This window comes from Sus scrofa, chromosome 16 (assembly GCF_054392235.1).
Source record: "Sus scrofa isolate SSC_HxYL_T2T_F1_AM1 chromosome 16, Sscrofa_HxYL_maternal_Yorkshire_Landrace_v2.0, whole genome shotgun sequence".
In the NCBI taxonomy this organism is placed as follows: domain Eukaryota; kingdom Metazoa; phylum Chordata; class Mammalia; order Artiodactyla; family Suidae; genus Sus; species Sus scrofa.
This window is the reverse complement of record NC_139398.1, coordinates 64,172,340-64,188,257: the sequence shown is the minus strand read 5'-3', so window position 1 is coordinate 64,188,257 and position 15,918 is coordinate 64,172,340. Positions and strand designations below refer to the sequence as shown.

At 49.5% G+C, this 15,918-nt stretch overlaps 1 protein-coding gene and 1 long non-coding RNA gene across 4 annotated transcripts in view; one reads left to right on the top strand and one right to left on the bottom strand.

Moving 5' to 3' along the window:
* Positions 1 to 15,918, bottom strand: part of STK10 (serine/threonine kinase 10) — a 136,636-nt gene that overhangs the window by 54,537 nt on the left and 66,181 nt on the right. For all 3 annotated transcript variants that reach the window (XM_021077114.2, XM_085002472.1, XM_085002473.1), the window contains exon 4: positions 9,375 to 9,524. In XM_021077114.2, the coding sequence (XP_020932773.1) occupies positions 9,375 to 9,524 (150 nt within the window). The remainder of the gene's footprint in view (positions 1 to 9,374; positions 9,525 to 15,918) is intronic.
* LOC146395626 (uncharacterized) lies at positions 397 to 6,998 on the top strand. The gene is made up of 2 exons (XR_014831622.1): positions 397 to 1,105; positions 2,680 to 6,998. It is a non-coding gene; the product is annotated as an uncharacterized LOC146395626 (long non-coding RNA).

Genomic DNA, 15,918 nt, shown 5'->3' with positions numbered 1-15,918 from the left:
CAACTATCTATATATATCCTACAACCACAACTTTTAAAAAAAAAATAAGTTGCTCTAATAAAAACCAATATTTACTGAGAACTTATCAAGTATACAGCACTATGTCAAGAGGCTTACGCATGTCATTTTGCATCTCATCAGCATATCTATTCCTATGCATATCATTTACATCTATGACCCCTGAGGCAGGGACAATGATCACCCCCATTCTGCAGATAAGGACAATGAAGTTTAGAAAGATTCAGTAACTTGCCAAGAGTCGCTGGGCTCTGAGGACAGATGCAACACGAAGTCTATGTTGTTTGCCATCCTCTGGTCCCATCTTTCTAAGCATAGAAAAAAGGCTGGAAGGAGGCCCACAGTGGTACATTCTGGCAAGATTAGAAGGGACTTTCATTTTTTTCTTTCTTTCTTTCTTTTTTTTTTTGGCCACACCCACAGCTTATGGAAGTTCACAGGCCAGGGATCAAATCCGAGCTGCAGCTATAGCAACGCCAGATCCTTAACCCACTACACGGGGCCAGGGATCAAACCCTCGCTTCCGCACCAACCCAAACCGCTGCAGTCAGATCCTTGACACCCGGCACCACAGTGAGAACTCGTTTCCTTCTTTATAAGTCTTATTTCTAACTGTTTAAAGGACTGTACTCATTCATTTATATATTTTTCTTATCACCAAGGCAATGCTGTTCATCAAAAATTCAAACATTTACAGAAATAAAAAGCCTCCCTAATCCTGGCAAAGATAACCTCTTATGAGTGTGTTGCACAGAGCTCCAAATGTATTTCTATGAATAAAAATTATATATGTAAATAAAAATATATTTAAATGATCAATATAGATCATTTTCAGGTTATTTGCTGCTTTTAAAAATGAAATCAGATTAAACATACTATTTTGAAACTTGTTTTCTTTCCTTCACAGTATGTGTATATATATATACACACACACACACACACACACACGTGTATATATATATATATATATATATATATCTTCACCAGAGATTATGTATTTTCTGCAACTTAATTTTCTTTTCTTTCTTTCTTTCTTTTTTTTTTTTTTTTTTTTGGTTTTTAGGGCCACCCCCCGCAGCATATGGAGGTTCCCAGGCTAGGGGTCTAATCCGAGCTACAGCTGCTGGCCTATGCCACAGCCACAGCAATGCCAGATCCAAGTCACGTCTGCAACCTACATCTTGGCTCACAGCAACACCGGATCCTTAACCCACTGAGGGAGGCCAGGGATCGAACCCACGTCTTCACAGATGCTAGTCGGGTTCATTAACTGCTGAACCACAACGGGAACTCCTGCAAGTTCAATTGCTAAGGAAGATTCCATTGTGTGACAGTACCATTATTTATTTATTTTTTAGGGCCATACCCAAGGCATATGTAAGTTCCCAGACTAGGGGTTGAATCAGAGCTACAGCTGCCAGCCTACACCACAGCCACAGCAACTCAGGATCTGAACCCCATCTGCAACCTACGCCACAGCTCACAGCAATGCCTGATCCTTAACCACTGAGCCAGGCCAGGGACCAAACCCATGCCTCATGGATCCTAGTTGGTTCATTAACCACTGAGCCACGAAGGGAACTCCCAGACAGTACCATAATTTATTTTAAGTAATTCTCTACTGGAGTAAATTGGATCATTTCTGATTTCTTGCTGTTACAAGTATTATTGCACTGAATACCACTGTACATATCTTTCTACACATGAATAAAAGGCACATGAGAAAATTAGATACACAGTGCAAAATGCATTCTATACTATACACACACGCAGTGAACTTAGAATGTATGAAGACATATAAGAGAATCTTTTAGGAGTTCACATTGTGGCTTGGCAGTAATGAACCCGACTAGAATCCACAAGGACGTGGGTTCAATCCCTGGCCTCACTCAGTGGGTTAAGGATCTGGTGCTGCCATGAGTTGTGGTGTAGGTAGCAGATGTGGCTCAGATCCAGCATTGCTGTGGCTGTGGCATAGACCTCAGGTGCAGCTCCAACTTGACCTCTAGCTCCAGGAACTTCCATGTGCCTCAGGTACAGCCCTAAAAAGACCTAAAAAAAAAAAAAAAAAAAAAAAAAAAAGTGAGAGAGAGAGAATCTATCACCTGTCCCTTAAATGTAAGCAACTGAAAGAATCCAAGATAAGAGGAGCCCTTTCCCATCCAGTGCCAGGCCAATTAAAGGCAAACCACTATCCAACCATCCTTTGCTCCTAGACCCTCCGCCCAAGGACCGGCCGGGGAGTCTACAGTCCAGGTTAGTCAGGACGGAAAAGCTTCCAGGAGGGCCTCAACCAGGGCTGGTGCCGTGTGTCCCAGGAAGGGTTCGGAAATGATCGGAGGTGGCCTGGTCACCACAGAGAAAGTGCTACTGCCGTTTTGTGAGAAAGACCCAGAGATGCCTCCTTACATGGCAAACCTGTCCCACCCAAAATGCCAGCTAGGAGTTCCCGTCGTGGCACAGTGGTTAACGAACCCGACTAGGAACCATGAGGTTGCGGGTTCGGTCCCTGCCCTTGCTCAGTGGGTTAACGATCCAGCGTTGCCGTGAGCTGTGGTGTAGGTTGCAGATGCGGCTCGGATCCCGCGTTGCTGTGGCTCTGGCCGGTGGCTACAGCTCCGATTCAACCCCTATCCTGGGAACCTCCATATGCTGCGGGAGCGGCCCAAGAAATAGCAACAACAACAACAATAACAACAACAACAACAACAAAAAAAAGCCAAAAAAAAAACCAGCTAAAGCCCTCATGGTGCAGACAGAAAAGTGATCCCTCTCTAGAGGGCTTGGGGGGAGGGTCAGGGGGTGAATCCAAGGCTCCCATCTCCCAGCCCTGGAATCCCAGGGGCTCCTTTCTCTGGGTTACTGCAGCCGCAGCCTGGGCTCCCAAGAGGGAGGCTTCCACCAGTCACCCAAGTGACCTCCTACTTCCCAGGAGAGCTGCCTTCCCAGGAGTGTCATGGAAACGGTACCACACAGGGAAACGAGAAGATTCTGAGACAACCTCCTTCAGGTTTCGGTGGCTCGGTTTCCTCATCTATTAACTGGGGATCATGCGATGCAGCCAATTGTGAGACTGAAGGAACTGCTCTTCTTTTGTTTTGTTTTTTCAGGCAACCAGAGGCATGTGACCACTCAGGCAGCCTTCGTTTTCCCATTCATCCCCCTCGTCTCCAGCCTCCCACAAGCACTGCCTTCATCAACTCTCCCCTCTCCCCATAACCTTGCATTTTACTGGTCTTTTCTCTCTCTTAAGCTCAATCGTGTTCTTGCTTCCACCCACTTCTGCCTCACTCACTCCCTCTTCTGGGTCTCTGTTACTCCAACAGGCTGTGCTAGTCAACGGTGAACAGCAATTTCTTTTTCCGGCGTGTCCACACCTTTTCCTTCTGGAAAACCATCTTGCCCACCCCTACCACGCTGTCCAATGATCCCGCCCCCATTCTCAGACACTGACTACAAGCTGGGCCAATCAGAGAAGCCTTCTTTACTGGACCTCCTTGATTGGTCTAGGGGTCTCCACCTGAGCCAATCAGAGCCCTTCACTGGGGTTATTGACTGGGGACCTGAAATAGTGCGATTCCGTTCATATTGCAGGGGTGATGGTGGGAAAAGTAAAACTAAACCCATCCAGAAGCTGTGTGTGAGGAGCTGCACTGAGAGCCTAACCAACATGCACAGAAAAGCAGAGAGCAGAGACAGTCTCGGCAGCACCGTTTTCCAGCGCCCGACTGATCTCCATATCCAGCTGCACGTCTTCCCCAACACAGTTTCATACCATAATCATACATTCTCCTATCTGCTTTAAGTCACACAAGACCAGCTTTTACCATCTGCCACCAAGAGAGTCTAAAGAAGATAGTGGTTAAGTACGTGGGCTCTGGAGCCAGATGCCCTGGTCTAAACCCACTGTTCTTCTTATTAGCTATGTGACTTTGGGTAAGTTAATTAACCTCTTCAGGTGCCAAATCCCTCTCCTGTAAAATGTTATCAGTGGTCTATGAGGATTAAATGAGTTACCTCTCAAACACTGGCTCAGTACCTGGCAGCCACAGTGAAAGAACAAGGACCGCAGCCTGCCGGTAACAACAAAGCGTAATTCTGGGTTGGGGTCCAGGTAGGGGTGAGAAGCAGGTGATTCTCAGGCCTTTTTGCCAGACCTCCTGAACATCAGGGGGCCTTTGGGAATCAGGGACCTGGCAGAAGAATAAACTGATAATGTAATGGCGATACTGGAAGCTACTGTTTACTGGGCACCTACTAGGCGCCAGGCTCTGTCCTAGACATTATGATTTTCAGGCCACTGCAGACCTCTGCTTGGTACTTGAAAGACTCCAAAAGTTGTGAGATTCATCTCCCATCTTCAGAGAAGTACCTCTGGGGAGGGGAACACAGGTCCTTTGGAGAATGGGGGACATTCCTTCTCATGACAGCTGATTTGAGACATTCCTCAGCCCAGGAAAAAAATTCAGCATTTGCCGGCCGGGTCTCTTTGATGCACTTCTAGATGCTTTGCATACATGGTCTCTTTAAATCGTGGTACCAGTTCCGCAAGGTAAAAACTATGAGCCCGCTCTGTTTGCGGAAACTACGGCTCAAAAGGATGAGGGGACTCACCCAAGGCCAAGGGCAGATCCAGGACAAGAACACAGATCTTTGGACCTTGGAGTCCTCACCCCACGTTATATCCCAACTGTCTCAGGCAGCAGACACTCTTCCTTTCTCCGTCTGCACCAGTGGATTCCCACCAGCCCCGGGGAACCGGCTCACACCCACCCAGAGCTGGACCAGGTGCTTGGCTTGGCAACTATCAAATGAATCTCAAAGGAGGTGTGAAATCTTAGAAGTAAACATTTAACATGGGGAAGACGCAAAATGCCCACGAGCAGAGAGGGCCAGGACCCTGAGCCTCCCTGTGACAGTACTTTGTATACTTCAGCCCACCGGTCACAGTTCCGTGAGGAGGTTCTGTTGTGACACCCACTGTACAGATGAAAAGACTGAGGCCTGAGTGGCTGAACGTATTTGTCCAGCTCAGAAGTAGCAGAGCCAGGATCTGAGGCAGGCCTGACTGTGTCTAGGGCCCATGCTTTGCTCAGTTCACTGGGCTGCTTCCCATTTATTCCCACTCTGTTGAGAAGCACAAATAGTGTCCCCAGTGAGGTGACACCCCTGCTGGGGAGAGAGAGTTGTGAAGCAATTCTCCTATGCAGCTCTGAGTTGCCTAAGGCCATTCAGGGCAGTGAGGGTGCCTCTAGGGTCCCCAGACGGTCCCAGGGACCTAGGAAGAGGCAGACGGACTGCCACCCGGTCTCCCAGGCCTCTTCCACTGCTTCTCAGGGCTGCAGATTCCAGGCCCCAGAGGGAAGGAAGATTTTCCAAAACAGAATATTAGGCCTCAGCAGGCGTCCATGTGGCGGCCCCCAGGGCCCAGCAGTAATTGTGTAAATCCTCGCACATTCAGCTCTCTCTGAACTTTTCCTCCTCCTTAATTGGCTTCCTGGTTTTCTCAACTGCATCTGCCAAGTCATTTGGAAAGCTGATGCCCCCATCTGCTTCCGTCCCACCTCTGCTGGGTTCCCAGTGGGATTCTGGAGTCTGCTCAGCACCTCAGCACCCTCCAGATTGAGGGGGTGTGGGGGCAGTCAGCATGGGAAATGAGACCCCCCCCCCACTGGGGAGGTCTCAGTTCGAGGCTGCTGGGACCTTCCTGCCCCCCTGCCACCCCGTCTCCTGCTGGGGCTTCCTGCCTTGACCCTGCCCAGGCTTCGACCTGCCTCCTCCTCCATTTGATAAGCTCTTGAAGGGTGAGCCAATGTTGGCCTTGAAATCCCCCAGAGCCCACAAGACGACTCTGTCCCCACATTCTCCCTGACCTGGACCCTCCCCAGCCACCTCCTTCCACCCTAGGCTGAGAGTCCAGTCCCCTGGCAGCTGGAGCGCAGGAGACCCAAGTCCAAACCCTGATGCTTCTCCCCCTTTGTGGTCCAGCCTCAGGCATGTCAGGCCACTGTGCGCCTCAGCATCCTCACCTCTGACGGATACATGCCCTCCCCTCCCCAAGCATCCCCGGGAGTGCTGATTAAATGAGATGACAATTAGAAAGTGCCTTGTCTAATGCTGGTATCTAGAGAGGTACTTTATAAACCCAAGACATACGTGTTGTTATTTTTATTATCAATCCCCCCAAGACACCCTTCTGTGTCTCACTTCACAAGGCTCCCTCTTCTGGACCTGCCCAACCTGGTTGACTTGGCAAATACCCACCCACCTTTCAGCTCAAAGTATCCACTCACCAAAGGCTCTTCTAAAACCCCCAGCCCCCAGACCCAGGCAGGGAAACGGGCTGTCCCTCCCTGGACCCTCCCCATCCCAGCACCACCTCCTTCTCCAGCCCTGATGCTCCCCTGTGTCCCCACAGTCTTGAGAACTCTGCAGAAGGAGGCCTGGGCTCTCTGTTCTTCTGCTGTCCCCAGAGCCCAGCACAGGACGGGGCTCTACACGTACCAGACACTTCATGAAATAATCATAATTATAGCGGGGCTTTCCAGAGCGCTTACTCTTTCTATATATATCTTCTTGTAACCAGCCTCACAACCCTCTGAAAGCTTTCTTATCACCTCCGTTATACAGATGAGAAAATCACAAGCTGCAAGGTTAGGTGATATAGCCAAGGTCACAGAGCTAGGGGCAGACTTGGGATTTGAACCCGGGTCTCTCCGGCTCCAAGGTATATGCTCTTAACCTCTCCGGCTAAAGAAACAGGAGGAAGAACAGCCATGGGGGGATAGAAGCTGACCCGGGGGTCACAGGCCATGCATGCATCAGGGCTTCTGTCTTCAGGAACTTTAACTGGGCATGGCCTTGCTCATGCCTGATATGAGAAACCACTTCATCCTAGGAGCAAGTTTTCTCGGGGTTGCTTGAGATGCTGCCTCCCTGGCTTAAGTCCTTATTTTGCCCCAAATAAAATTTATCTCTATTTAAAAAAAAAAAAAAAAAAAAAGGAGTTCCCGCTGGCACTGCCATGGCTGCAGCATAGGCTGCAGCTGTGTGGCCTGTATCTTATCCCTGATCCGGGAATTCCATGTGCCTTGGGGAGGCCAAAAAAAGAAAAAACAGTAATAAAACAAAATAAGGTAATTATTGGAAAAAGAAAGAAAGAAGGGAGGGAGAGAAAGAGGGAGGGAGGGAGAGAAGAAGGGAGAGAGAAAAGAAAGAAAAAGAAGGAAGGAAAGAAGAAAGAAAAGCAACCACCTCATACTGTTCATTTCAGGAAGGAACTTCCCTGCCCTCTGGCCCTCTAGACAACAGACTATTTCTTTTTTTTTTCTTTTGCCTTATTTTTTGCTTTTTAGGGCTGCAGCCACACCATCTAGAAGTTCCCAGGCTAGGGGCTGAATAGGAGATACAGCTACCAGCCTACACCACAGCCACAGCGACGCAGGATCTTTTAACCCACTGAGTGAGGCCAGGGATCGAACCTGAATCCTCAAGGGTACTAGTCGGATTTGTTTCCACTGCGCCATGATGGGAATTCCCAAAAACAGAGTATTTCTAACAAGCTCCAAGGTCATGCTGATGCTGCCACCGATCAGCCTTTGGTTAGTGAGGGGCTAGAACGGTGGTTCTCAAAAGTGTGGTCCCCTGGACCACAGCAGCTTCAGTTGCAAGCTTGTTAGAAAAGCAGATCCTCAGGCCCCACCCCAGACAGAAACCCGGGGGCCTGCACCCAGCAGTCTCAAGTGTCAGGAGCCCTCCAGGGGGCTTTAGGTGCTAAATCTGAGAACCCACTGGTCTCGCATCCCTCTAGGGAGACCCAGCCCTCCCCTCCCCGGTGGTCTCGAAGCACCATGGAGGTGAGCATGGCAACATGGGAGCACCCAGGAGATGAGCAGCGGCCCAGGGGGAGCCCTGGCTCTGTCCTCGCAGATCGGTGACCGGGGGCAGGTCCTCACCCTCTCAGAGTTTCAGAGCCTGAGCCAAGGGGATGCAGGAGCCGCCCCCCTGCTGCAGAGGCTGACCCCGATTGCACCGTGTACCATGTCTGTTCCAACTCTCATCACCATCCCTGCATTTCTCAACCTGGGGCTCAACAGTGGGGCGGTTTCTTGCAGACATAATTAAAATGATCCTTAAAGAGATGAAGGTAACCACTACAGGAATGGTAAACAGTGACACTTTGTTGGAAGTGTCACTTTGTTACAAGGACACAGCTGAGGAAGAGGAGAGGGTGCAGCTCAATGAACTACTTAATTATCAAACGAGGATGTTAGAAAATGCAGTTGAAAGTAGTCAAACAGTAAACCATCTCTCTACTGTCTTTTTTTTCTTTTTGGGGCCGTGCCTGCAGCATATGGAAGATCCCAGGCGGGGGGGCAAGACAGAGCTGCAGCAGCTGGCCTATGCTACAGCCACAGTAACTTGGGATCTGAGCCGCATCTGTGAACCACACTGAAGCTTATGGCAACACCAGATCCTGAACCCACTGAGCAAGGCCAGGGATCGAACCTGTATCCTCACAGAGGCAGTGTCAGGTCCTTAGCCTGTTGAGCCACAACGGGAATGCCCTTTTCTCTGCTCTTAATATCACCCCTACATCCTCTGCATCTGCACATCCTTCTACTGACAGAGATGCAGGCAGAGGTATCTGGGATCACAACTAGGGCCAAGGGCTGGATAATGAGATTACAGGCACTTTCTGGCTCTCCCTTTAAACCTTCACGTACTGTGTGAATTTTGTACACGAAGCCTGCTGCTGTCCTGTCAGCCGGATCACTCTTATAGCGAAGGGCTGTCCTGTGCACTGCAGGGGGTTGGGCCCACCAGATACCAGCAGTCTCCCTCCACCCCCAGCCGTGACAACCAAAGATGTCCCTGAGGGAGTTCCCATCATGGTGTAGCGGAAACGAATCTGACTAGTATCCATGAGGACACAGGTTCGATCCCTGGCCTCACTCAGTGGGTTAAGGATCCGGTGTTGACATGAGCTGTGGTGTAGGTCATAGACACGGCTCAAATCTGGTGTCGCTGTGGCTGGGGTGTACGCTGTCAGCTACAGCTCCGATTCGACCCCTAGCCTGGGAACCTCCATATGCCGCAGGTGCAGCCCCTAAAAGACCAAAAAAAAAAAAAAAAAAAAGATGTCCCTGGGGCCAAAACCACCCTCAGTTGAGAACCGTGGGTTAGATGGAATCACAGTGGGAACTGTGGCCCCGAAGCTGGAAGATTGGGGAGGACCTCGACATCCCAGTGGCCGTGGGAGTGTGGAGCCCCCACCAGCTCCCTCCTGCCCGCAGAGGCCAGGCTGACACCCCGGGAGAGCTGCACCTTCCACCTCGCCCGCAGACGCCCCTTACCCAGCCTGATGTCTCCCTCCAGAGTCATCAGCACGTTGCCAGCTTTCAGATCGCGGTGGATGATCTTCTTGCTGTGCAGGAACATGAGGGCTTCCAGCATCTGGCGACAAACCACCTGAATCTGGGGCTCGGTGAGGCCTCTGTCCAGCTCTGGAGAAGAGAGGAGAACCCATCATTTCAGCAAGCTCTCACCGCAGGCAACTCAACGTCAGGTGCAAGAAATACACAAGCCGCCAACATCACCGAGCATCGACTGGACCAAGTTCACTTCCAAGCACTTCACACGTTACCCGCTTCATTCTCATGGTACCCGTAAAAGCAGGCACAACTATGACCCCATTTCGCAGGTGAGGAAACTGAGGCTCAGAGAGGTCAAGTCATCTGTCCAAGGTCACACAGTAGGGTGTCACGGATTTGAGATTCAAACCAGACAGCCTGGCTTCAGAGCCCAGGTTGGCAAACATGACCCTTCTGAGGGGCAGAGGCCCATTCTGTTAGCAGGCACTGAGTGTGGGGCTCTGAGCCGGGTGCGGGGACACAGAGTGGGGCAGGGAGGTGGCGAGCAGGGCGTGGGACAGGGAGGGGTCAGGGTGTGTGGGAGGGCAGGATGGGCAGCAGCCCCCTCCACCCCGGAATCAGGAGGCTCAAGCTGTGTCTCAAAGGAAGAGCAGGTGTTTGAGAAGAAAAGGTGGGGCCAGGGCATATTCCAGGTCAAGGAACCAGCCAAAGCCAAAGCCTGGTGTTGAAGAAATGTCAACTGGCTGTTGGTGGTGGTGCCAGAGACGTAACAGGGATGGACGGAGGTGAGGAGGGCAAAGAAGAGCATTGCACACAGGGGAACAGCATGTGCAAAGAACGCTGTTTGAACATGTGGGGGTCAGAGGTCGGCAGGGGCTGCGGAGGCTGCATTTTCCTTGAAATACAATGGGTGGGTCAGGGAGAGGCTCTGAGCTGAGCAGAGATACCACCTGGGTCTTTTTGCCTTTTTCTAGGGCTGCTCCCGCAGCATATGGAGGTTCCCAGGCTAGGGGTCTAATCAGAGCTGTAGCCACCGGCCTACGCCAGAGCCACAGCAACACCAGATCCAAGCTGTGTCTGCAACCTACACCACAGCTCACAGCAACACCAGATCCTTAACCACTGAGCAAGGGCAGGGACCGAACCCACAACCTCATGTTTCCTAGTCGGATTTGTTAACCACTGCGCCACGACGGGAACTCCACCATCTGGGTCTTGCATTTAAAAAATCCCTCCTGGGAGTTCTTTTGTACCTCAGCGGGTTAAGGATCCAGCATTGTCACTGTGACGGCTTGGGTTGCTACTGTGGCATGGGTTTGATCCCTGGCCCAGGAACTTTGGTAGGCATGGCCATAAAAGAAAAAGAAAAAAAATTCCTCCCAGTGCAGATCTTGCAGGGGAATAAGAGCAGGCAGGGGGCTCAGCTGGGGGCCACGCAGTGGTCCAGGGGGGCTAGAAGGTGGCCACGGCTTCAAAGAAGCAGGATTCCTAACTGGAGTTAGGAGGCGGGAACAAAATTGCATGGGACTGAGCAGGTGTGGTGGAAGGAAGGGCGTGAGAAGAGTCCAGGACAACGTCCCATGCTCACTGCCCTGCCGACCATGGTGATTATTTAGTTCTTGCTGCCGCCCAAGCCCCCTGTTCTGAGGTGACCCCTAGCCCTACCTGCTGGGAACCTCCTGCTGCAGGCTCCCAGGCTGGCGCTGCCCCACAGCCTCCTGCTGGCTGGAGCAGCATTCTCAGTGCCCCTGTGGCACCTGGGGAAATCCACAAGGTCAGATCCCCCCACTTAGTAAAGACAAACATGCCAGCCAGGGTAGAGGTGCCATTGCACTGTCCCGGGAAGCCTGGCCCCAGAGCAGGGCTCCCGGACCAGAGGTCCCTCTCTCTTGTTTTTTCGTTTGTTTGTTTTTTTGTTTCTGCTTTTGTTTTTTTGTCCTTTTTGGGCCACACCCTCGGCATATGGAAGTTCCCAGGCTGGGGGTCTAATCGGAGCTGTACCCACCAGCCTACACCACAGCCACAGCAACTCGGGATCCAAGCCGCGTCTGCGACCTACATCGCAGCTCACAGCAATGCTGGTTCCTTAACCCACTGAGCGAGGCCAGGGATCGAACCCACAACTCCATGGTTCCTAGTCAGATTTGTTACCCACTGAGCCACAACCGGGAACTCCAGGGGTCCCTCTCTCTGGATCCACGACTGATCCCCCTCCCTGCAGCCTCATCCTCAACCCCCATGTCTCCCTCACTGGGGGATAGGCTCAGAGCCTACAGGGACTTCGGGGCCACAGAGACTGCACCTAAATCAGGCGCTGCCTCTTACTGGCTGTGTGGTTTCTGCCAAGTCACTCTATCTCCCTGCATCTCCATTTCCCGGTCTGTAAAATGGGATGATGGTGACAGACGTAGACATGGTTCCAGCAATAAAGCACAATCACATCTCAGCAGGGAGTACAGGCAATAAAGGGTGATTCCTAGGACAGTCCCTGCTCTGGGGCTGGAAAAATTAATATTGTAAAAATGGCCATACTACCCAAAGCAATCTATAGATTCAGTGCAAGCCCTATCAAATCACCCAGGACATTTTTCACAGAACTAGAACAAACAATCCAAAAATTTATATGGAACCACAAAAGACCCAGAAGTGCCAAAGCAATCCTGAGGAACAAAAACCAAGTGGGAGGCATAACTCTCCCAGACTTCAGGCAATATTATAAAGCCACAGTCATCAAAACAGTGTGGTACGGGTACCAAAACAGACAGACAGACCAATGGAACAGCATAGAGAACCCAGAAATAAACCCAGACACCTACAGTCAATTAATCTTCAACAAAGGAGGCAAGAATATAAGATGGGAAAAAGTCAGTCTTTTCAGCAAGTGTTGCTGGAAAAACTGGACAGCTGCATGCAAAGCAATGAAACTGGAACACGCCCTCACACCATGCACTAAAATAAACTCCAAATGGCTTAAAGACTTAAATGTAAGACAAGACACCATCAAACTTCTGCAAGAGAACATAGGCAAAACATTCTCAGACATCAACCTTACCAATGTTTTCTCAGGTCAGTCTCCCAAGGCAACAAAAATAAAAGCAAAAATAAACCAAATGGGACCTAATCAAACTGACAACCTTTTGCACAGCAAAGGAAACCATTAAAAAAAAAAAAAAGAAAAAAAGACAACTCAGAGAATGGGAGCAAATAGTTTCAAACAGTGCAACTGACAAGGGTTTAACCTCTAAAATATACAAACAACTTATACAGCTCAACAGCAAAAAAAGCCAATCACCCAATGGACAAATGGGCAAAAGACCTGAATAGACTTTTCTCCAAGGAAGATATACAGATGGCCAACAAGCATATGAAAAAATGCTCAACATCACTGATTATAAGAGAAATGCAAATCAAAACTACCACGAGATACCACCTCACACCAGTCAGAATGGCCATCTTTAAGAAGTCCACAAATAACAAATGCTGGAGGGGGTGTGGAAAAAGGGAACCCTCCTGCACTGCTGGTGGGAACGTAATTTGGTACAACCACTATGGACAACAGTATGAAGCTACCTGAGAAAACTCTTCATAAAACCACCATATGTCTTGGGCAAAGTGGACAAAACTTTCCTTGAAAAAGACACATGCACCCACATGTTCATTGCAGCACTATTCACAATAGCCAAGACATGGAAACAACCCAAATGTCCGTTGACAGGTGATTGGAGTAGGAAGATGTGGTATGTATACACAATGGACTACTACTCAGCCATAAAAAAGAACAAAATAATGCCATTTGCAGCAGCATGGATGGAACTTCCCTTCTCATACTAAGGGAAGTAAGTCAGAAATAGAAAGACAAATACCATATGCTATCATTTATATCTGGAATCTAATATAGGGCACAAATGAACCTTTCCACAGAAAAAAAAATCATGGACGTGGAGAACAGACTTGTGGTTGCCAAGGGGGAGGGAGTGTGATGGGTTGGGAATTTGGGGTTAATAAATGCAAACTATTGCTTTTGGAGTGGATAAGCAATGAGATCCTGCTGTGTAGCACTGGGAACTATGTCTAGTCACTTATGATGGAGCATGATAATGTGAGAAAAAAGAGTGTATACATGTATGTGTGACTGGGTCACCTTGCTGTACAGTAGAAAATCGACAGAACACTGTGAACCAGCTATAATGGAAAAAATAAAAATCATTATTTAAAAAAAGGTAATTCCTGTTATGCTGGTCTTGAGATGATGTATTATGTGCAGCAACTTTTTTAAATGCCAAAAATATATCTGGCTCATGTCTGATTTACTTACATAAATGAAACAGGGAGAAGCAAAGGAATGTGATGATGATTTTGACATCACTATTTTTTTTTTTTTTAGGGCCACACTCATGGCATATGGAGGTTCCCAGGCTAGGGGTGGAATAGGAGCTACAGCTGCCAGCCTACACCACAGCCACAGCAACGCCAGATCCGAGCAGCGTCCGCCACCTACACCACAGCTCATGGCAATGCCGGATCCTTAACCCACTGAGCGAGGCCAGGGATCAAACCCGCAACCTCATGGTTCCTAGTCAGATTCGTTTCTGCTGCACCACGACGGGAACTCCAAACTCCTCAACATCACTATTTCTGAGCCTTTACGATGCACAGGGCACAGGGCTAAGGATTTGGGCGCTTTAGTTCACTTAGTCTTTACAATAATTCATTGAGGGAGGTAGATATAACACATTTTCTTTTTTCTTTTTGCAGCTGCACATGCGGCATATGGACATTCCTGGGCAATGCTGGATCCTTAACCCACTGAGCAAGGCCAGGGATCAAACCTGCATCCTCACAGAGACGTCCTTAACCCGCTGAGCCACAACAGGAACTCCCATATGACACTTTTCTAAAGTCCAGTTTATTGAGATATAATTTACATACAGTATATTCACCTTTTTTGGATGCACAGTTGTATGAATTTTGGCACTGTATGCAGTCACACAAACAGCACCACAATTTAGATATAGAATACATATTTCTATCCCTTCCTGTGCTGCTTTCACTCCCACTCCAGCCCTGAAGCAATCATAATTTAATTCCTGTCTCCCTATCCCTATAGTTTCATTTTTTAGAAAGTCATATAATTGGAATCATACAGTATGATAAATTTTTAAAATGAATTTTTGATTGCACAGCAATACATGAATACTTTCTTCTTTTTTTTTGTCTTTTTAGGGCCACACCCATAGCATATAGAAGTTCCCTGGCTAGGGGTCAATTCAGGGCTGCAGCTGCCAGCCTACACCACAGTCACAGCAACATGGGATCCTTAACCCACCCAGTGAGGCCAAGGATCAAACCCGCATCCTGACAGACTAGTGTCAGGTTAGTTACTGCTGAGCCACAACAGGAATTCGAATATTTTCTTCTTAATAAAAAAAGTCACAACACTGCAGATGAATCTAAATCCCCTTTGAAACCGCATCCCACCCGCCCCTCATCCTTCTGTTCTGCAGGAAGGCTGAGAGCCAAAATGTTTAACAGCCAGCAAGGCCTGGCCAACAGGATCAGAACGAACACTGGGTGTGAACAAACTAAAACAGCCATATGGCGACATGCTGAACGCATGTTCTCCCCGTGTCATCAAAGGGCCAGCCCTGCACCCCGCGGCTACCAAGCCACAGAACGTGTGCAGACCTGAGGAACCCTGGACCCCAAGCTCAGGCTCATCGCCCTACTCAACTCTGCAAGGCAATGGATGGGAGACAACCTCGGGCAGAAGGGCCCTCTAAGCAGGCAGGGTCCATGGCAGAGTCAAGTCCTGGCCACAGACTGCAGCCAGACCTGGCTCTCTCTGTGTCAGCGCTCCCCACCCCAGCTTCTCATCTCCTGCCTGGATTTCTAGACTGCGGATGGCACTTTTTCTTTAACAGCTGCCACCAAAAAGGAGCAAGCCGCTTCGGGGTGTAGAGGCAGTTCCACCGGGAGAACCGAGATGGGGAGAGCCCAGAGTGGGGTGGCCTGCGGGCTGAGCCACGCCGGGGTCACACCCCCGCTGCCAATGAAGTCAAGGACAGGGGCTTCATCAATGCCTCTTTCCCCTCTGACATCCTCTTCCAGGCCTCATCCAGCTAAGCGGCGGACCAAGAGAGGGAGAGGCTGCTAGCCTTCTTTTTAAATATCTGAACAAATGGCCAATCAGCTAGATGACCACATTTCCCAGGCTTCAGTATAGCTCTGGGTCACTATGTCTTAACCAGTGATGAAAATGGGGGTGTCACGTGAGGCTTCTGTGTCGTGTCCATAGAAGAGTGGCAGTGGGATGTGGTTTTGTGGAGCCGTCCCAGCTTCCCTTCTTCTGCCCTGCTACGTGGCATTCAGATGTGACGGCTGCAGCTCCCAAAGCCATCTTGTTGCCAAGAACAAAAAACTCAGCGCGAGAATGGGGCCAACACAGAGGAAAGTAGAGCCAAGAGTTGGAAAAGGAAACCAAGGTCTTATGACGTTTTAAAAAAACTCCTAGATCATGCTGTGCCTG